Below are 23,725 nucleotides of genomic sequence, written 5' to 3' on the forward strand. Positions count from 1 at the left end.
GAGCCCCCATATACCTAATATAAAGATTTTCGAACTTCCAGGTGGCTTTATGCTGAATATATCAGCCAATATTTTAGTTATCTAAATGAATTTGGGAGAACGTGTTTTATTCGTGACAGGGTATCTTTGTGCCTAAAATGGAAATTTGAGCGAAAACTTGACCTAGCCTCCTTATAATCACTACCAGGATTTTCAAACATCCGGCTGATTTTACTCCATATGATTGTATTTACTTGTATACTTGATTGTATGTGAGGTACTTTCGTTTTTCTAACAAATCTTATTGTGTATGAGTTATTTATTTATTTATTTATTCAACGCCAATCGGCACTATACAACTAATAACAATTATAATTCTAAATAAGACAACAGGCTTAAACATATAAAATTAGGAATTAAACTCGTAGCCTAGTTCGTATGCTAGGATTTTAAAACATCCTGGCTGATTTGATGTCACCGTGCAAAGAGTTTACCAATCTACAGATTCTTTCCTTTGATTGATTACATAATTTTTGTTCGATTGCAAGTTTTCATCCTCATCTGTCTAAGAAGCTCATTTGGTACGATTTCAAAGTTTTTCTGGGGCTCAATTAACCAAATCTTATTGTGGTCATTTATTTTCAGAGTTATTATATGAAGTATATGTACATATAAAATTTATATGATTTCGATACTCTGGTTGACGATTTACACTTTAAATATTTCCCTGCTTTTAATTCTAGCAAGTTGCAAGAGTATAAAACGTTCCCTTCCTTACTTGTTTAACACTAATTTTATTCAATTTCATTAGCACTGTCTATAGACAACTCATGTTTACAAAATTAAGACATTTCGTAGCTTTAACTTTACTGCAGTGATTTTTTTATTATCTGCCCAAAAGCAATGAGACAATGTGTCATTAAAATCCATTCAACTTTCTGTCTAAAAGCCGCTTTTATAAATACTGGTACATCATCTAAGTAGTTACAGTAAATGTCATTCTTACGGAATAAAAAGCAGGAACCAAATCCGAAGGACAATCAGTTAAATAGGTGCAACATGTAACAGGTGATTCATGTAAGTCCATGGGATAAGGCGATTCGAAACATGGAAAACCGGGCGTGAGTAAGTCTATTAAAACTAAGTCATATTGTAGAAGTACTGCTATCGCATAGGGCTCTTGGGTTTCTAGGAAATCAAGCAATAAAACGCAACTCTTATTTAGACTAAATAGGCATATAATTCAGTTTTATATAATTTTCTATAATACTGTAATTAACCAAAAAAATTTCAATATTTTCTAAATATCAGAAAATATATTACATCTGCTTTGGTGTTATAAAATACTTAAATAAAAGCCATAGCTGCTAAGTTTATACATAAGTATTTACAATCAGCTGTAAAAGCAGACATTTTCGATATAGTTAATTTTAATTAATTATATAATCCCTAGAATTAGAAATAAACTTATTATTGTACCTGTATTTTTAATGGCCAAGCACACCCTTTTAGTTTTAAGAAATAAAACTCAAAGCGAAGTTGGTATAGAAAGAAGGGGAGATCAATCTGGCTAAGTAAGACTTTAACCTATTATAATATCCAGAACGAAGAAGTTGTTCTAACGTAAATAAAATTTCTCGAACCAATTGGTGGTAATAATGGTTCCAATTGTCTATATACACCTGCGGCCAAGCGTAACTTACCACTTGATTTTTTTCACTATTTTCAATTTTTTCGTTCTTTGGGTAACTTCTTTATGGATTTAATAGAATACGGGGAATATATAGATGGCTCGAATATATTTGGTTAACTGTGACTTTAATCTGGCCCATTTGTAAAATTAAATTGAGAAAACTTTTTTTATTTGCACACAAGTCTTTGATTTCATTATTACTAATTCTTGTAATAACTTAATGGTAAGTTACGCTTGGCCGCAGGTGTACATACATACATGTGCTGTAGTTTTTAAAGGCGCTGCGATGGCACTTATAATTCTAAGGGTTGTAGTGATATTGTACTTTTTAGTTAACTACGTACAGTTCCGGGATAACAAAGAATCAAGTTGATTAACTTCTAGGGGAAAAAGAACATATTTTAGGGAATATAATTATTCATTCACATTCCCGTTCCCGAATTAATACGAATTAGGATATACATATATAAAGATATATAAAGAAAGAGATATTTTCGGCGTACAAATGGGATAACCAGAAGATTTTTAGTTAGATACTTAGACGATCTTTTTATCCTGCAAGTTTTGGATTATACATACTACGAGTATTAAAATGTATTTAGTTTTCAAAATCTCTACCCTTACTAACTCTTATACAGATATTAAAATTATACGAAATTAAATTTCTATAGTAAGAGACGAAATTTTTTTATTTTTTTTCAAAATATGCAACAATAACGAAAATGTTAAAAGTAATAAAGGTTATTGTTATTTGTTAAGGTTATTTTAATCCTGGTAAATAAGGTACCTAATTCATATAAACCACTTACCGCATAACCAAGGATTCTCGCAAAGAATAATAAAGTCTACGACAGCGTGTTCCATTTCCAAGACAGTTGTTGATTTCCCCACCATAACGGTTATACAGTTTGATTTAGAACTTTTCTCAGTAGGCATTCCACCAGAAAATATTGTAAATGTATCACTGAAAAAAATGGCATATGTACATTTGTAACGTATATTAAATTTTATCAAGTATTTTATTAAAAAGCACTCACCCCATTTGAGAAGTTTTTAAATCAACTTTATAAATAGGTTTACATTTTTCTAGTGTGCCTTCCTTAGAAACTTTAGCTGTGTAAAAAAACGATTAATAATAAGCAGTCAAATACACATATAATTGTATATATGTAACCTGAACCTAAAACCTTTCGAAAATGATAAGATAATTGTTGTTTCGTTTTAGTTTTCCGAAATTTATTTTTAAAAAGTACTCTAATTTTTCGAGTTTACAATTGTATTACTTATATTTTGGAAATGATGTTATTTAGTAGTGTCCTTGGAAATTTGGAACTTTTAACTGAAAATATTTTAACAAAAGCTGTATCGAATTTATTCGAATCGTAAAATAGTAATAAAAGAAAATCGAATAAGCTTCCATTAGTCAGATGCCGAAAAAAGTAGTTCTTGAAAACTGGGAAGCTGTATATTAAAAAACGTTTAAAACTAAAACTGCATCCTTAGAAAAGTTATGAATTGCGCTGATACCTCACTATTGCATAAAAATTGATCGCATATTGTTGATGTATTTAGTTATGAGATTATATAAAGAATATTTCAATCATCTTGAATAGCACAATAAGTTTACTTACCGTGAGGGCAAATAACCGATTGAGGTTTTGCTACAGGTTTGGTTGGCCATGTACATATGGAACCATCCGTATGAGAGGAAACAAAGTATTTGCCTTCATAGTGCCAAGCTACCGATTTAACTGGTTCGGCAGCTTGCCAACGAAATTCCGCACATTTACTTTTTAAGTCCCACAGCACAAGAAGACCACATTCAAAAGCAATAAGTAGCTGTAAGCAAAACAAAAATAATTGTTTCCACTCATATATAAATTTGTTTAACGCACCTTGTTTGCATCTATGGGATTATCACATAACGCAATCACAGCACCAGGATGACTAGTTCGAACCCTAAAAATATTTAAACCCAAATAAATTATTTAATTCAATTTTTTTGCATACTTATACCGAATTTTATTTTAATACCCCCTAGCAAAAAATACAAAACGTTAATTTTGGAGAGCTGTAAGAGGAGGAGTGAGAAAAGTTCTCTGATCGCCATTCAATTGGAAGTGGCTAAAAACGATTATTTTACATATGGCTCAAGCAGCCCACGACTTCCGGTCTTTGACCAAGTATCCTCTGGGTAGAATAAGAACATCCGTTTGAAGGCGAGTTAAAGTGAGAAGGTAAACCATCCCTACTACGGGTTGTGCGCTGAGCTTGGGACCCGCCACGTAAAAAAAACACCCCCAATGAAAAAAAACAACCAGCCTCGAATGAGAGACCCCCCTTTTGATGACGACCATGGCAAACGAAATAAGGACTACGAATTGAGGGCATGCACCTGGAATGTCCGGTCCCTTAATTGAGAAGGTGCCGCTGCCCAGCTGGTTGATGTCCTCGTGAAAATAAAGGCTGACATCACCGCCGTCCAGAAATGCGATGGACGGAACAAGGACTGAGGCGAGTAGGTCCTTGTGGCATTTACTAACAGTGGCCATATAAAGGAGCGCAAATTTGGTGGGAGAGACTCCGTCGCCGAGTAATGTCATTCACCCCGGTGGATGAACGTCTAGCCACAACTCGTATCAAAGCGAGGCTATTCCACATATCGCTGATTTGCGCCCACGCCCCGACGGAAGAGAAGGACGATGTGTTCAATTTAACGCCAGGGTGGGCAAAGTAGGTATTTTTGGCACTAGGGTCGGTAAATTCAGCCTCCACAACGAAACATCACTAAATAATCAGGATCGAGGCTGATCGACTTCGCCGGGGCCCGAAATATGGTTATCTGTAGTATTAGATTCCAGCATAAGAAAATTCATCAAGCCACCTGGCTGTCTCCGGATCGAAAAACCACCAACCAGATTGATAATGTTGTGATAAACGGAAGACACGTCTCCAGTGTTTTAGATGTGCGTGCGCTCCGAGGTCCTAACATCGACTCGGACCACTACCTTGTTGCAGCCAAGATTCGCACCCGCCTCTGTCCAGTAAAAAACGCAAGTCAACAAACACAAGGAAGGTTCGACGTCGAGAAGCTGCAACCACAAAAGACAGCAGAACGATTTTCTACTCGACTTGCACTCCTGCTCTCTGAGAGTACTCGTCAACAACTCGGTATAAGGGAACTGTGGGACGGTATTTCAAACTCCTTACTTACAGCTGCAACCGAAACCATTGGTTTTCGAAAAATCCAAAAGAACAGCTGGTACGGCGAGGAGTGCCGTGTCGCAGCGGAGAGAAAACAGACTGCCTACCTCGCAACGTTACGATCGACCACAACACGTGTGGGATAGGATAGATACTGAGAGCTGAAGAGAGAAACGAGACGCATTTGTAGACAGAAAAAGAAAGAGGCCGAAATGCGTGAGTATAAAGAGCTTGACAAAGCTGGCCGACAGGGGTAATGCTCGAAAACTCTACGAAAAGATGCGGCGGCTAACAGAAGGTTTCAAGACCAGAGCATACTAAAATTATGGAGGGAACACTTCTCCAGCCTGCTGAATGGCAGTGAAAGTACAACGCCAGAAGAAGGCGAACCCGATTCCCCAATCGATGACGATGGAGCAGACATTCCAATAATTCCGAATAATGCCCAACGATTGGAATTTAAGTGTGTCCTGCCCAATCCACAAAAAAGGAGGCCCCACAATCTGCGCCAACTACCGTGGGATAAGCCTCCTCAACATCGCGTATAAGGTTCTATAGAGCGCATTGTGTGAAAGATTAAAGCCCACCGTTAACAAACTGATTGGACCTTATCAATGTGGCTTTAGACCTGGAAAATCAACAACCGACCAGATATTCACCATGCGCCAAATTTTGGAAAACAACCGTGAAATGGAAATCGACAACCACCACCTCTTCGTCGATTTCAAAGCTGCTTTCGACAGCACGAAAAGGAGCTGCCTTTATACCGCGATGCCTGAATTTGGTATCCCCGCTAAACTAACACGGCTGTGTAAACTGACGTTGAGCAACACCAAAAGCTCCGTCAGGATCTAGAAGGACCCCTTCGAGCCGTTCGATACGAGGTTTCAGACAAGGCGACTCTCTGTCGTGCGACTTCTTCAATCTGCTACTGGAGAAAATAATGCGAGCTGCAGAACTTAATCGAGCAGGTACAATATTTTATAAGAGTGTACAGCTGTTGGCGTATGCCGATGAGACTGATATTGATATCATCGACCTCAACTCCTGCGCCGTTTGTTCTGCTTTCTCCAGACTGGACAAGGAAGCAAAGCAAATTAGTCTGGCAGTGAACGAGGGCAAGACGAAATATCTCTTGTCATTAAACAAACAGTCGTCGCACTCGCGACTTGGCTCTCCATCACTGTTGACAATCATAACTTTGAAGTCGTAGATAATTTCGTCTATCTTGGAACAACCAACAATGTCAGCCTGAAAATTCAACGCAGGCCTAAAACTTCCAGTTAGAAGAAAGAAAAGTTCAAAAAACTGGTAGGTCATTGTATAGAGAAATGAATACAGAACATGTAGTAGATAAAAGATCGATTTTGGTATATTTGTTTTAACAATTCATGAAACTATTAATAATTTTGTTTAATTTTTAAATGTTCATTTAAATTATATAATAAAAAAAAAAAATTCTTAAAACATACAACCAAATAACAGAAATATTTATGTCAGTTTTGTTTTGAAAAAAAAAAATTATTCATCAAAGTAAGTAGAATAATGAAAAAAAAATGTCGAAAACATATGTTCTATTTCAATAAAATTCTTTTAATGAGCATTCCTTTTATGATTTTCCAGTTGTACAATCTCTCCAAGTATCTCATTAATTGCCGCATTTGAGAACCTTTAAATAATCTACCATTTTTCCTTTCCTTTCGTAAGTTTTAATTTAAAGTAATTAATCCTTATCAAGATTGGAAAAATAAATTTCATTACTAACTATGATTGATAATTGATATTTAAATAACGGATAAAAATATGCTTGAGTATAAAGAGCTTGATAAGCTGGCCGACAGGGTAATGCTCGAAAATTCTACGAAAAGATACGGCGGCTAACAGAAGGATTCAAGACCGGAGCATACTCTTGTAGAACACCCAAAGGTGATCTAGTGACCGATGCCCAGAGCATACCAATTACCCGCCTGAAAAACAAAGCGGCGGGGGCCGATGGATTGCCGACCGAGCTATTCAAACACGGCAGCGAAGAACTGATAAGGAGCATACATCAGCTTCTTTGTAAAATATAGTCGGACGAAAGCATGGCCACGAAAAGATCCGTCAGGATCGGGAAGGGGAAAATATGTGAAAATGCAATAAATAAAAAAACAAAAGCACATTCAAGATTTTCATAAATGAATTCGTCGGGAGATTAAAAACATAAGATTTTGCTAAGATATCCAGGGTAAAAAAAATTAATGTAATCAACCAAACATATTTGAAAAATATAGTTTTGAGAAAATCAAATATAATCTAACGGAGCTGCTTGACCTAAATGGCTACACGTTAGAAGGGAAGTACTATTTGAGATTTCAATTCAAAATTTTAGTATGTATGTTATTTTTTGATGTATGTATATAAGATATAAAATAAAAAAAAAATATTTCACACTAGATGAGACCGTTAATTATTCAAAAAAAAATTATAGCGTTAGAGTTTAGTTTAATGCAAAATATTACGGAAAAATGTATGTTTTGATATTTAAATATAATAATATATATTTAAGTTGAAGCTAATATTTTTAAATACTTAAGTCATCGACGTTATCTTAGGAAGCCCTTAAGGGGTCCCGGCGGTCTAGAATTTTTAACCCTGGTCGAGACCAATGGTGCTTGGCTAGGCCTAGGCTAGTTTACATACATTTGTATGGAAATACGTATGGTATTTACGCTCATATATGTACAATATAGATACATTTTTGAAATTTCTTACCTCTCGATTTGCTTGAAATCAAATTGACTGCCTTGTTCATGCTTGGCGTGGCAATAGCGTTCGCAAAAAATGTAACATTTTGAGAAAAATTACATTTTTCTTAACCTTTAAAAAGCTCTAGCGGCTAAGGTATTTGACCCAGATAAACATACAAACCAATTTGGACATGTAACGAACATGAAAACAGATAAATCAACCGTGCGAAGTGATAGAAACATACCAAAGTTCATATATTTTCATACAAAATATATGGTTTCTAGCCAAGCACCATTGGTGCACTAAGGTGTAATATTATAATATCCTTTTTTCGTCCTTTTCGATAGGATATCCTTGAATTTTTTTCTGAATTCTATAGACAATAAAATTCAAGGAAGCTACCTGGAAGCGCAAGTCGTTTGCTACACGCTAAATATATTTAAATAACATTTTAAAACAAAATATGCCTGGCCAGACGCGAGGGTCGCGATGAGGGTTAAAAAATCGATTTTTTTTTATTTGGTAGTTCGAAAGTATAGTCCTTTAAGAATATACTGTAAGATTTTTGGAAGGATATTCACATTATTTTAGCTTCTACAGCCGTTTTAGCAGGTAGCGCGCGGTCGAGAGGCTCAATGAATGGATGATTTGTACGTCATTTATCTCAAAAGTACTTTTTTCGGCGTGCCGTTGATGAAAAAAAAAACTATGCATCCAAATCACTTAAAATTTTAATATGGTGTTTATAAGATCAATATCTATCGCCGGGACTACGATCAAATTTTAATTTTAAGAACTTCGTTTTTTTTTAATCTAAAACTGGTCCAAAATTAGCTGTTTTCAGAATCTGAATTTCAAAAGCGCGAAATTTTTTTAATTTTCAATTTTTTTTTGTTGTAGTTCCAGCAAAGCTGCACTCCTAGTGAATAATAATTTACTTGGTTTTTATGTTTCAGATGTTCTGAAGAGTCAAAATCAACAACGGCATCGGGAGTCATTTTTTAAGATAGCTTTTTTGGACGCCATTTTTAATCTTGTTAAAACATTTTTTTATTTAACAAAAAAATATTTTTGTACTTTTCATAAGTGTATAAATTAACTGTAAAAATTTTAAATCGATTGCTCTTTTTTTAAGCCTTAAAAAAATTCAGAAAACACCCTTAATTTCAGCGTTCTAGACCACCGGGACCCCTTAACGATGCATAATTATAAATGCAAATATTTTTGAATAAGTGATAAAATAATGCACAAAATATACAACTTAATGAGTCTTACACTTCAATAGCCTTGTTCCAATTTATTATGTAGCCACTAAGGCTAAATGTTTCTACATGTACCACATGTATATTGCCCCTTTCTGTTCCAACGTATAGCCATTTGCTTCCAACAGGTAAGTGAAGGCATGTTACCCTGAAAATATTAAAAATTCCAAAAATATATATCAACATAATTCTTTGTATCATAAATTAGTAATCTAACCTCTCTCTTTGAAATTTGAGACTCTGAACTACTTGAGGTGTTTTCTGTCGTATACTCCACAAATGTAATGTGTCATCCGCTGTAACCGTTACAAAAGCACCCTCATTGATCAGAAATTCTACAAATATTACTGCACAATCCGACTCGCCTTCGTGTTTCGCATGAGCATCTACACCTGGACGTCCAAGTCTATTTTGAGTAATAGATAATTATCAAAAATCTAAAGTGCATAACCAAATCCACATACATTCGAATGAACCCAGATTTATCTCCAATCACTAGGAGTCTCTGCACGGGGTCAAAAGCGAATGCAGTTGGGGAGTAGGGAAATCCGTGCCGAAAAGTCTGAAATCAATTTTTTTCATTATATAATTATATCTGACTAGAGAAATTATATAAAAAATGAGATTGAAGTTGTTCGAAGATATTGAGGTTTTCTCTATAACAACAAGAAAATATCTGTCAGTCATAAGCCGTATGTAAATTAAAACAATCAAGACACAAGATTCTTAAAATCTAGTGTGCCTGTTAAACTTTAAACCACAGAGTCCGTTTAAGGGGTGCTTAAGGGGTTATACCATGTTCAGACCGACACTTAATCACACGATTTCGGCTGTTGAGTGGTTTATCCCACTAATCTTATAAATTTATCAAGATTTCGCTATACAAAAATGACAGTTCAAAATCACTTCATCGGAGTGATTTGAAACTGATCCACGCTAAATCTCTCTGTGCGACTCTGATTTTGCGCCATCTACTTGGCAGCATTGGAAATCTATTACATTATCACAGCTGATTTAGACACTACAAAAAGGAAAAAATGCAAACAAACAAATTTTTATTAGAGCAATGAATCTAATTTCTGCTGGAAATCGACTTCCCAAATGAAAAAATGCGTCCATCATTTCCATTATATGGAAAATATTTAAAAGAATACAGCTTTTATTACAAAATACTATATCACAATGTTTTCTTTTGATAAATATTGAGCGATGTGAATTCTTGAATGACAAAAACAGCTGTTTTTAATCTTTTCAACGGCAGTAAGAACACTGTTGGGTTATGAAATGCTTAAATGTAATCTAATCTTTTAAATTTTCGGTCTGAACATGGTATTAGGGGTAGTTGGAATTTTCAAAAAAAAATATATATTTTTTGCATTTTCGTTAAGTGTAATATCTTAAAAATATTCCCTGAAAATTTCACGTTGATCCGATAATTAGTTTTTAAGTTATTCGACAAATAACAAAGAGAGCTCGTGCACTTCAAAGCGCTAGTGTGAAACTTTAAACGCGTTTTTCTCAAAACTATTATTTTTGAACCGGTGACAACTGCAACACGAAAACCGTTCAGTAGATTTTAATGAAATTTATGCAGCTTTTAGAATACATAATAAGCTCGGGCCTGATCGAAGGATTTTTATTTTTTCGAAAATTTCGATTTTTTAAGACCAATTAACTGTTGATTTTTTCGCAAAAATTTAGAAAAAAATTTCCTGAGGCCGCCATTTTGTTAATTTTGAAAAAAAAAATCCTTAGATCAGGCCCAGGATTATCTATTTATAAAACTATTTTTTTTTGTCCGATTGATTTTAGATGAATCTCCAAGGACTTATGCTTGTCACCGCAAGTACCTTTTTTTGGAACATGGTCAACACAAACAACTATAACTTTGGAAATTATTATTATTTTTTTTTTTTTGAAATTTTCGTGACTTCAAGTCAACACATCCTATAATAATGCCATATTACTACTATTGTAAAATAACATGATTTAAAGCAAAAAAATACTGAAAACTCTCATTTTTTCGTGCCTCTGACTACCCCTAACCCCTTAATATAAAAATAATTTTGCCATAGATTTTGCAAACTTTTTATTTATATACATACTTTCGGGCTGAAACATGTTCATCCGTTTCATAAGCTCACTGAATTTGCTCACTCATTTTGAAAAAAAAAGTTATTTTGAATATAACTTGGTTATAACGGGTTTTTCAATAAGAGCGCTACAAATTTTTTTTTTTAATAAAACGAAAACGGTTTGAGATATCAATGAAATTCTTTATTCCTGTGAAAGTACATTCAATGCCATTACGTATTGAACAGCTTAGCTTGTGCCGCCATCCTTTTCTTTTATTAAAAAAATTCTTTTGTATCGCCCTTATTGAAAAACCCGTTCTTTAAAGTTGAGGCCACTGACATTGGATTTCGGTACTAAATTTTAATATTTCGACTCGTTGTTGGGTCGTATATCTTTCCATGATGAAATGACAAACCTTACTGAAGTGAAATGTCGAAAGAGTGGAAAAAATATGACGTGGTTTGCTCTCCCTATTGGTCAACTTTTGTAGCGTAGCCATTGAAAACCCCGTTATCTGATAGCAGAAGCTTAACCCTATATGAAATATAATGTAGGTAATCGGAATAAACTAAAAACTTAATTTTGAATATTTTTATATTTTATATTATTTTGCATTTTAGATGACGATATGTACTACTTGTATATTATTTCAAGCTATCCATATGAGCAATATTTTTTCAAGTAAACCGCTCAACTACAATATTTCACAGAAGGGTACTACAGCATCGTTGCTTAAACAACTATTTATCCTAATTGGTTACAACAGTAATATATTGCGTGAGCAAGGATAAGACAAATGAGTGTATCAATCACCGAAAAAAGTCAAGGATAACTTGAAAGCTAGTTTAAAATCAAGATTTGCCAAGCAAGTGCTATATATGTACTTTGGACTGAATACGTATAAGCAAGTAAGAAATAAAGACCATATGTATAAGAATCAACGAATATAGGTAACATTTTCACGGTATATGAAAAGGGACTTGGCTGCACTTGGTGCTGGAAATTGGCGAATGAGGTAATGTGGTGTATGTATGTAAACCTCGGATGAACAAATAAATTAAGTTTAGTATATAACTATATAAATTTCACTAAAATAAGTATTTATTTCTTTTTTCAAAATTATTTTTTCTGACACATTGATTAACTTTTCTTTTAGCATTCATATCTGTTCAATAATTATTTTAATTAAAATAATTACAAATTGTTTTAAGCGAACTATCGTTATTTGCAAACAAACACAAACAATCTACAATTGCGTTGATAACAAAAAAATGTAATAGCCGCGTGTGTCTTATGATAGTTTCAATCACTGCTACCAAATAAAACAAACGCCAGCTACAACATTTCATTATATAATTCTTTCAATTGCAACCCAAGTTTTAGATTATGCTTACAAAAAATATAAGAACTATAATTACCCTTTTAAGTGAAAAATGTTCCGCCTTTAAATGTTCCGGTATTTCCTGCTCCTGTCGGTAAACCTGTGGTTGCACGCTTTGTCGAAAACCATCAAGGACTCCCTTGAATGTGAATTTTTTCATTTTCGTGTGAGTACAATTTTACTTCGAAACTTTAACGACCCGTTTGATTTTCGAGTTCTGTAAAAAAAAAAATTAAGTCTTAAATAATTTAAAAATAAACATGCAGATGTTTAAATATATCAACACATAAGAAAATCATCATCTTAAGTTTTCCGAAGACCCCGCGATAACATAAGAACACTTGGAAAGCTTATAGTTTAAGAGATGTTGTTTATAGCAGATCAACTACTTACATAAGATAAAACAGTTCAACGAATGAACTGTAGCATTGAACGTTCGTAAACGAGAATAATAAATTACTGTTGACATCATATCGGAAACTTAGCTTAAATATAGTAGTAAAGAAAATTATATAGGTCAATCTCAAGAAAAAGAAAATATCTGCAGTAAAGTAGCATACTTTGGGTTCTAAAATTGGTACGTATTTCCCTATATAAATGAGGCCATACAGTGAAGAAAGGATCCTGTTCCATTGACTTGGTTGCCGCAGATTCTTTTGCTAGAAGGTCGACAAGTTCGTTACCCTTCTTCTTAATTGGCGTCGACACCGCTTACGCGATTATAGCCGAGTTAACAACAGCGCGCCAGTCGTTTCTTCTTTTCGCTACGTGGCGCCAATTTGGATATTCCAAGCGAAGCCAGGTCCTTCTCCACTTGGTCCTTCCAACGGAGTGGAGGTCTTCCTCTTCCTCTGCTTCCCCCGGCGGGTACTGCGTCGAATACTTTCAGAGCTGGAGTGTTTTCATCCATTCGGACAACATTACCTAGCCAGCGTAGCCGCTGTCTTTTAATTCGCTGAACTATGTCAATGTCGTCATATATCTCGTACAGCTCATCGTTCCATCGGATGCGATATTCGTCGTGGCCAATGCGCAAAGGACCATAAATCTTTCGCAGAATTTTTCTCTCGAAAACTCGTAACGTCGACTCATCGGTTGCTGTCATCGCCCAAGCCTCTACACCATATAGCAGGACGGGAATTATGAGCGACTTATAGAGTTTAGCTTTCGTTCGTCGAGAGAGGACTTTACTTTTCAATTGCCTACTCAGTCCGAAGTAGCACCTGTTGGCAAGAGCAATCCTGCGTTGGATTTCCAGACTGACATTATTGGTGGTGTTAATGCTGGTTCGTTACCCTTAAAGCCTTTATATCAAGGGATCTATGACAATGATATTTGCTTATTCACGGAAGCTCTATTAAGCTTAGTGTATTACTCCAGTACTATTGTTGATTTGATTCAAAGGACGAGATACGCTCTCCGTGAAAGTTTTTGCAATATAATCTCTTCATACGTACTTGGAAAACCACTCAAGGACATCAAGAGTTTAGTGTGTAAGTCCTGTGTATATTATCGTTCAGAGTCCCTGTCACTTTTACTGCCCAGAGATATATTGAAGCTTAATTCAAATTATACCATCTTGGTTATATCGTCTTCAGGGAAGAGTAGTGATCCCAAATTACTTCTAGTGCAGTGCTGGGACACCTGCAAATGCACATGCAGTTGTTGTCAGTTGTTTTTCAACTGTTCCAAGAAAAACCCTTTAGACCCAATATACCGTTCAATATTTGCATATTGGTTGAATTTCATTATCCAGCGTAGTATGTTTGGTTTGCAGGCCCAGGTTTTCTCAACTAATCGTTAGCACACCACATCTGTAGTACAATCCGTAAAGCGCACAGTACAACATTTCGCGTCATAAACGCCAAGATAATTTCAACACAAACCACACTGTAAAACGACAGTTCTGGTATCGTTGGACTTGTCAACAGTTTTTGACGCAGTCAATCATACAAGAATACTAGAAGACATTGGAAAATATACGCTTCGTCCAGAATTAACTGAGTCGTATTATTCACACGGTATTCAATCATCCGAACTATTTCGAAATTAAAATTCCAAACTTTGTTCTTCTCACAAAAAGATTCTCGATTTCGCTAACCAGTTGTTCTGATGTCGTTATCAACAAGCTTCTCCAAGTCTTTAAATATGAAAAAGTTAGGTTAATCGGTCTGATCGAATCTGATCGAATCGGTTTGACAGTTCTCCACTTATTTGGGATGTGCCAGTTGCTTACTATAAGGACTATATTTCAAATTGACGAAAACTTATTAATACCCATTATACACATCAAATATTATCAACATAGAATCGTTACATCTTTGTGATAATATAGTTTCAGATGCCTAAGATCTAGAAATTGGGATTATAATTAATTGTAAATTAAAACTATGGCTGCGATTTAGAATAGCATCCCTCGATTTCGGGGTTAAAATGGGTATGTACGGATAGGGGAGGCCTTTCAGATCAAGAATATATATATACAGTTGCCGCTGACTTATGGTTTTTGAGATAATTGCATTTAAAGTTCAAAAAATCAACTACTTAAAATGCGTGCTTCTCCGAATTATAATGCATTTTACACTTATATTTTTAACTTTTATATCCCCTAACACTTCAGTAATACGTTTCTAATCATTTATTTTATAATAAATAGTGCAAAAATAACTTTAATTCCATATCAAACTTTAGTTAAAATCCATTTATTCATAAAATAAGAAAATGGTTGTAAAAAAGCAAAAAATTGGTGTTACCATATGTTGCAATGGAATAAAAATAAGAAAAAAGAAAGATTATGACGTCATAACTAAATTCATTATCATAATTTATTATCGTAATGTAAAACCTTTCAGAATTCTCATTATCTTGATAAATCCCGGTGTTGGATCGGCCAGGGTTATTTTTTTCTTGAAGCCAACGCAAAAGGAGTTCAACGCAAAAGAACTGACCAAGCCCAAGTGTTGGTTCGACCGGGGGTTATTTTTTTGAAGCGCTAATGTGTTATATATTTCCTGTCATTGGGGTATTATTTGTTTTCTTTATTTCTTTTGGTTCTTCTGTAAAATATGAACGTAAGGTAGCACTGATTATTAGTTAGAATGCAACCCTTTTGTTATTGTTTGAACAAAAATAATTGAACAAAAGTTAAATGTTGAAAAAAAGTTATTTTTGCATTATTTAATATAAAATAAATAGTTAAAAAGGAATTAGTGAAGTGTTAGTGGATATAAAGGTTAAAAATATAACTATAAAATTATAAATGGGAGAAACACGCATTTTAAATAGTTGAATTTTTGAACTTTGAATGCAAATATCTCAAAACCATAAGTCAGCGGCAACTATATGTATGTATATATTTTCTTAATCTGGAGGACCTACATACATACCCATTTTAACCCCGAAATCCGGGGATGCTATTCTAAAATTTACCCAAAACTATTGTTTGGGCTGGCAATACTACAGAAAATATTTTTGTTGAGAGAACAAAATATTGATTTTGAGTAAAAGCAGCATTTCTTACCGGATAATTCGACAACCGAAATGGTTATGGAGATAGCTCTATCAACAATAAGTTTTGTTACACCAAAATGTATCTAAAAGGATTAAATGAATAACCGAAATTACATTTTGCAAAGCGTACTCTTATTCTTTGTGAAACAAATTTTAATGCAGCTAACTAACTTTAAATTTAAATCGAAGTGTAATAACTGACATGAGCTATTACTTCATACTCAGGTACATATTTTACAATTTAGTATTATTAAAAAACAAGCGAAAGTTTTATAAGCGTCCCTTTGGAAAGAATTCATTCATTATCGGTATTATCTTTGTTAAATATGTGTTGTTCGACTTTTGCAGGAATGTAACAATGTATTAACAGTAATTATGTGCAATATTATATTTTTAACACTACCTGTGTAATCGCTTCATATATGATGTTTATCTTTCAAAATCAAACCGAAGGCATCTAAGGCCTTTCTATCATAAATTTAGTCCACCGATTAGATCGGCTTATAAAAACAGAAAATTCTCAAACCTCCAATATGTAACACTATTTAGAAATATTTATATCGCAAAAGGTACATATTTGAGATGGTGCTAACTGACAACAGGTTACATAAAAATCAAGAAGAGTTCATGTGAATGTTCACCAAAGATTTAGTAAGAGAGTACATATAACGGCTTCGCTATATTTTATTTTACGTATAAAACCTTGTGTGTATATCGACATCATATCCACACTCTAGTATTGTTTGGTTTTCTGTATAATGTATGAAAGCTAGTAGATATTATTTGGCGAGAATTATCACGGAGCTTACTTAAAAATAAGGAATATTTATTGTGTTTTGAACTACTATTACTATAGGTAAAGATGGATACTGCAAGGATATTTCTGATGCGGGCACAACATACATACTTTTTCTTGTGTGATTATATACATTAGGGTGTCCGTTATTTTCCAAAAGAATTTTATTTTTGTCATACTCATTTTTACAATGAAAAAGTATTCAACGTAAATTGAATATTAATTTTAAATTTAAACCGCGGCTTAACCATACTTATCTTTTAATGCATATAATATAGGTTATAAGTTACAATACATCACATAATTTTCTGATATTTTGAAAATGAAAAATGAAAAAATTATATTTTAACCAAATTGTTCACTCCTTTAAAAGTTATACGCAGTTAAAGTTATACATCAAATACATGGATGCTCAGTAATTCAGTAGCTGACACGTCGTATGAACAATACAGAACGGATAAGGCACTTGTCTGAATCCTCAGTACATTTGATGCATAAGTTTAATTGCGTATAACTTTTAATCTAATTTTTTTATAAAACAAAAGACTTGGTAAGAAAATGTAATACTAGAATACTGCTTTTCTACTTCAAAATTGGAGGTTTATTTTTTTTTGCAGATAAATTATTTATCTCAGAAGATCAAAAAATCACATATAAAATATTTTTGAAAAGTAAAATGATTTAGACACAGATTAAATTGAAATAAATAAAATGTTTACGTTGGATTCTTTTTTAGAGCAAAAACTAAACTTCAAAACTTTTCTGAAAAAAATTCTTACGAAATAACGAACACCTTAATATACATACACAAACACATAACTATAACTTCAAACATTTTTGGTATAAATAGCACAAAGCTTTACATTGCTTTACGCGACCTGCGAAAAGGTACAAAAAGAGTAAAAAAGTGCACAACATATTATATATTAGTTTAAATTTATTGATTTTTTGACAGATTTTGTAGACATTACGAAGTAAGATGCCAAATCTGCATGGAATACATGTAAACAAATTTGATTGAGAAATAGCTTTACAAAGTACTAGCATCCATACAATCATAGAAATCCTCAGAAGAATTAACGCTTTCTGAAGAACTACATCAACATATTCCTAGCAGAACCTAAATTTGTACACAAGTTTTGTAATCTTATATTTAGCACTTACGTTTCGCAACATATTGAAGAAACTAAACACTTTTCCCAACGATTTTAATTATTAGGTCACGATGTAATAAAACTTTAAACTTAAATGTCGAATCTACTTTAAAACTTAACTTCAGTTACAGCACAAGGTTAAAGTTAATGAAGTATTTGCAAATACTCAATTGATTTTTCCCCCTAAATATATAACTTGCAATCTTTTTTTGCACTGAACAAATTCCGAAAATGACCACACTTTCCTATTTTAGTGAGTATTTGTTTTTTTACAAGCACATTTAATTTCAATATCATGCTATCATAATTTGTATGTGTTATAATAATTTAATTCTATATTTTTCATTTTTTTAGATTAACACTTCTGGTAGGAAAATGTGGATAAGTCTGTTGTAGGACAATTGCAAAACGGGAGCTGAATGTGTTAGCGAATGCGCATGTTTACAACTTGGCACTGTCCGGGGTTGAATAATATACAAGAAGACTTAGAGTAAAAGCTCTCGTGGTGGTGTAAGCTTATGGTCACATGATAGCTTCGTCGGGGTATATCAACGTTTTCATCGCCACCAATTCACATTTAGATTTTATAATACTGAAAGCTTTCCTAAATATTACGACGCATTATTTCGGCTTTCATATGAAATTTCAACTCAAACGTTATTCCTAATCCAACTGAATTGCTGAATAAAATGTGTACATATCTAAATGCATACGAAATTTATATAAACCAAACTTAAGTTTTTTATGTGAAATTTTGTTTATTTTTAAGCTACAAATTTTAGTATGCATTTTGCGCTAGAAAATGTTATTACTTCCTGTTACTAAAGACTAACTGCAATCTAAAGTTAGAAAACTATTTTTTTTAGTTTTAAAATTGCTATACCCGACTGAAAAACAAAAAACAAAAATTATATATAGTATAAACTTAAACACATTTTAATCAATTTTTGCAAATATTCAAAAATAAAAAAATAATAAATAAGGATACATACATATATGTATGCACATATAAGTACATATTATTATGTGACAGGTTTTCACCGGGTTAAACTCCTAAACTACTGAACCGATTTTAATAATAATAGGACAATTTACATCTATTTACGATTTGTATTTTTTCTTCTTCTTTTAACTAATATACATAACATAATAACAAAGCAAATGCAAAAAATTAAGAATTAATGAAGCTAGGAAAAAACTAGAATTTTTTTAAGTGAGATTTGCTTACTTCAACATCTACTTCAGATATTTGGTGAAATCTTAAATTTACCAGTGTATTATTCACTAGTTAAAAATTTGTAGGCAGCAAAAACTTCAGGAACACATACAAATAACGTGATAATCTTGATGTTGTTAAAGGAAGAGTTTTCGCAACTTTACTCAAATCTCTCCAGAATTATTATCGGAAAGTGTAATGAATTATGTAATATATAACCGAGCGGAATTATCTTTGACTTTCAATGCATTCATATTTTCAGAGAAGATTTTGATGGACACAACCCTGCGAGAAAACGATCCTCGTAGCTAGCGTCCTTGTTAAAAGCCTTTGGCACAATCAATCACACAACGCGAAACTCCCACAACCACCAGAGGGAATTTCTACCACCTCGTACGCTAATAATTGCACGATATTGGCGTCGGGAATGACCGCGATTATCGCCAAAGAACAGAGTCGCAACAAAATCCTCAATTCGCTCGCCGGCAGCACATGGGGAAAGGACAAAGAAACATTGTTGGCAACTTACAAGGCAATCGGCCGACCGGTCCTTAACTACGCTGCACCAATAAGGTCGCCTGGATGCAGTGGAACGCAGACAAGGAAGCTCCAGAACACTGCACAGGATGCCTCTTAATGTCTCCTATCGAATACCTGCATAGTGAGGCCTGTATGCTCCCAGTTAATGAACATAATGAACTCTTCTCCTCTTCCTGTCGGGGTGTTTTCGCAGAAAGCATCCCTGCAGTCACCTGCTTGGATTGGAGCCGCCACCTAGAAACATCAAGAGATCATTCCTCAACTACGTCGACGACATCAAACATCGCTTGTATACACGTGTGCTTTAACAGCTGCCTCTTCATATGGCAGTAGCTATTTTCAGTTAGAAGAAATTTCACTATCAGAAACCAGAAGCTATCTCAGCTTTTTACTCTCTCTTCTTCTGTTATTTTGAGTTAAGTAACGCTTTTACAGAAGTACTTTGTTGACTAGAAATAGTTAACAGTTAAATGGCGTTTACATGGGGACTCTTTTGTTGCTCATTATCGGCAGTTTCTCTTTTGGTGTTACTCTGTGCGTTCACACGATTAAAGTTTTTCTGTCTTCCTTTTCACAAAATTTTTGCAGAGGTGCGCGGCTACGCGACACTTAGAGCGTGTTCCTTGCTTCATTTTCATGTTAGCCTCACATTTTGCTTAAATGGAAGGCACAATTCCGATTTCTTTGGCGCCGCGATTTGAAGGTACCGTTGGAAAGAGGAAGTCCTCCTGATTAAAAAATATATAGGGTTATAGGTACCGCAAACGCTTAGTTTACGAGATATTAGACCTTAAAGTTCAAAAATTCCCAAAAATCGAGCATTTCAACAAGCTATTTTACCGCATTAAACACACTTTACTCACATTTTTCACTTCAAATTAATTAATTTAAACTATAAACTTTTAAATAAATCCACATTTTACACTTTTAACAGTTTTTTTACCGAAGAAATCTTTATTTTAAAAATTACATTTTACACTCGTAGTGAACATCATGTGTGTGCTAAAATTACGACGAAATGGAGCGCTGCCATGTGATAATAAGGAAATTCGCTGAAATGCCTTTTTTCCCAAAAATTCCTCTATCCATTCATATGGATATGTTCTTTATTTAATTTAATAAACAAATATGTAATATTATATACTAATATTATATAATAATATTATATAATAATATTTAACCATTTTATAATGAAAACTCAAACTTTGTTTGAATATTAGTGCAAGATAACCAAAAAATATTTAACCTCAATATTATAACGCAAACTCAATATATTTTTTTATTTTAACGCAGAAAGGAGTATTATGCGAAAGTACTTCAGTCACCCCGGGTATTCGCTCGACCAGGGTTATTTTTAAAAAGGCCGCCAACGCGCGGCCGAACCCCGGCCGACCTTAACCAGGGTTATTTTTAAAAAGGCCAAAACGCAGAAACAAGTATTTTACGCGAAAGTACTTCAACCCCGGAGTTATTAAACGCAAAAGCCGCCACTTCAGTCACACCCCGGGTATTCGCTCGACCAGGGTTATTTTTTTAGTATAGAAAAAAGAATCACGCAAAAGAACAAACAAAGAAAAATCGCGAAAGCCTTAAGTCAATTCCCAAATTTGGTTTTGAGATTATAGGCAACGCTTATTTATTTTTATTAAACATAAATCGCATATTATATATACATACATATGTATATTATATATGTATACATAATACATTATATAATAATATTATATATAATAAAACAATCTAAACTCGTTTGAATATTTGCAAGATGGGTGTAAACAATTAGCTACTTTATAACGATGATATTTTTTTTTAAATTAATAAATATAGGTAAAATATTACAAATCAAAAGTGAAATGTGAACTTATTTCAATCTTTAAAGTGTATATTTAAATATAACAAGAGGAAAATGTGAAAAAATTTAGAGAAACATAGAGAAATAACATGTTTTCTTAGTGCAAATTTTTGAATTTTTAAACGTGAATATTTCAAAAAATATTAGTTATTTTTACATTATTTTTGGATATTCCTCCTCTGGAGAAGCTACCCTATCCGCACATACCCCATTTATATGGAAATTCGTTTTTTTTACCCCGCCGCCAAAGTAATCGGAATCGTGCCAAATGGAATTACGGTTACAGCCGAGTTTACAACGGCGCGCGACTGTTTATACCCATTTGCTTCGATCATTATCCATTCTGGAGGAAGCAGAAAGCGATGTTGTTAAGACCAATGATATCAATATCATCGGCGTACACCAGCAGTTGTACGCTCTTATAGAAGATGGTACCTTCTCTGTTTAGTCCTGCAGCTCGAATTATTTTCTCGAAGAGTAGAATGAAGAAGTCACACGAAAGGGAATTCGCCTTGTCTGAAACCTCGTTTGGTATAGAACGCATGGGTCCTTCCCCATCCTGAGGGAGCTTTTGGTATTGTATGATTTATTTTTACACGAGAATTGCACCGCGATAATATTGATAAAGTCCAATATTCTGCTGGGTGCTAGCGAAGCAATGATGTCTTTATTTGAAAACATGGGTCCAATGGCCTTAATCCTGCGTCTAGAGACTGCTGTGCAGTCGATTAGTAGGTGATCGGTGTTTCAGGCTCCCTGTCGCAGAACCGGCAATTTACGCGAGAAGCTAGACCCATGTTTAATAAATGCTTCCTCAGCTTGCAGTGGCCAGCGTAAAATGCGGTCAGTAGTCAGATTTTATCCTTGGGGAGGTTAATTGCGTATCTAAACCTGCTGAGATTGCAGTGGACAGCGTAAAATGCGATCAGTAGTCAGTTTTTATCCTTAGGGAGGTTAGTTGCGTATCTAAACCTGCTGAGATTGTATCTCCCCCCATTAGCAACTTTACATGCCGCAAGCCATGTAGTTGATGCCAATGCTTCTCCCTGCCTACTCCTTCTTCCTTTATGGTATGGGGACTTTTATGAAGGGTTCAGGTTCTACCATATTAACGGAAGCTGCGGAGCAGTCGAGCACCACTTAACTCTTCCGGCTGGGACGAGAGGAAAAGTTAACGTTTGACTAGCAACCGAATTATGATTTAGAGGTATTTCAGTTGTATTTAATTTGAAAAGTTAGCGTTTGACTGGCAGTCTATTTATGATTTAAAGTTATTTCAGCTCAATTTAATTTGAAATAAATTTATAAACAATTTGATTAGGTGTTAGTGGATATAAAAGTGAACAATATTCATTATAAATCGAAAAATTACTTACTTAAATTCTTGAATTTTTCATATATATGTAAATGCAAATATCTTAAAAACCTTAAGTCAGCGCGGGTAATAATATGTACATATATAAATTATTAATCTGCAGAATCTCATTTATCCACCATACATATTGTATTTAAAAAGTACACCCACTTTTTTATTTACTTAAATCAATCTTACGTGGACGGAATAGTTACAACTTACACGCTTTGTTAGTGCCCCGAAGCCAATAACAAAAATTACAACACACATTGTCATTCGTAAATGGCAAAAACCTAGTATGTACCAATCATATTATTTATAATGCCATTAAAAGGGGTATGTTGTAATTAATTCTGTTGAAAACTTATTAATTTGTCATATACCTTGTTCGCGAAAATTTCTTTATATTGAACATATATACAATTTAATTTCGCACTTATTTATTTTGTTTTAAACTATTGTTTTCGACGTTGTAAACACGTTTGTTTGAATAAATTACATATTCAACTCTTAATAAAAATGTTTTTAATTTTTGCAAAATGATGTCAAATTATATTCTCTACCAGAGTTACCCACTCACAATAAAAATACACACTCTATGTATTCAGATAACCAATTGCAATGTTTAGTTCACACAAAGGAACATATCGCACCAAAACTGCAATATAACGTTTCATCAATATATTAGAAAGTAATAGCGCGATTCTGTAAGGAGCCGCTGGTCACTATATGAGACACTTTGAGGTATTCACTAAACAGTCTCTAGCGTTAGTCTCAAAATATTAACTCAAATTTGAGGTTTGATAGTTAGCAGGTTAAAAAATTTAATATATGTTAGCGACATATTTATTTTCATTCAAGTGTAAAAACATCTCTGAATAATGAAATGTAAGAGATTTTGTGACTGTCACTTACAGAATAGAAAAATCATCTCAAGTCACAAAAATTGTCTCTAACTTAAAATCTCAAATTTAGAGA

At 33.8% G+C, this 23,725-nt stretch overlaps 1 protein-coding gene across 5 annotated transcripts in view; it reads right to left on the bottom strand.

The window, feature by feature from the left end:
* LOC126759396 (syntaxin-binding protein 5) overlaps positions 1–23,281 on the bottom strand; it is a 75,501-nt gene extending 52,220 nt beyond the window's left edge. The window contains exons 1-10 of one of the 5 annotated variants that reach the window (XM_050474167.1): positions 23,131–23,281; positions 12,363–12,542; positions 9,333–9,430; positions 9,086–9,274; positions 8,882–9,016; positions 3,568–3,631; positions 3,304–3,511; positions 2,710–2,785; positions 2,482–2,636; positions 986–1,167 (exon numbers count right to left, since the gene is read on the bottom strand). In XM_050474167.1, coding sequence (XP_050330124.1) covers positions 986–1,167; positions 2,482–2,636; positions 2,710–2,785; positions 3,304–3,511; positions 3,568–3,631; positions 8,882–9,016; positions 9,086–9,274; positions 9,333–9,430; positions 12,363–12,485 — 1,230 coding nt within the window. In that variant the 5' untranslated portion in view covers positions 12,486–12,542; positions 23,131–23,281. Of the gene's footprint in view, positions 1–985; positions 1,168–2,481; positions 2,637–2,709; positions 2,786–3,303; positions 3,512–3,567; positions 3,632–8,881; positions 9,017–9,085; positions 9,275–9,332; positions 9,431–12,362; positions 12,543–17,795; positions 18,212–22,969; positions 23,089–23,130 lie in introns of those variants that run through there. The other 4 variants (XM_050474168.1, XM_050474166.1, XM_050474169.1 and 1 more) reach the window with 4 other exon arrangements.
* Between the last annotated feature and the right edge of the window lie 444 nt (positions 23,282–23,725).

Source organism: Bactrocera neohumeralis, chromosome 5 (genome assembly GCF_024586455.1).
Source record: "Bactrocera neohumeralis isolate Rockhampton chromosome 5, APGP_CSIRO_Bneo_wtdbg2-racon-allhic-juicebox.fasta_v2, whole genome shotgun sequence".
Taxonomy (NCBI): Eukaryota; Metazoa; Arthropoda; class Insecta; order Diptera; family Tephritidae; genus Bactrocera; species Bactrocera neohumeralis.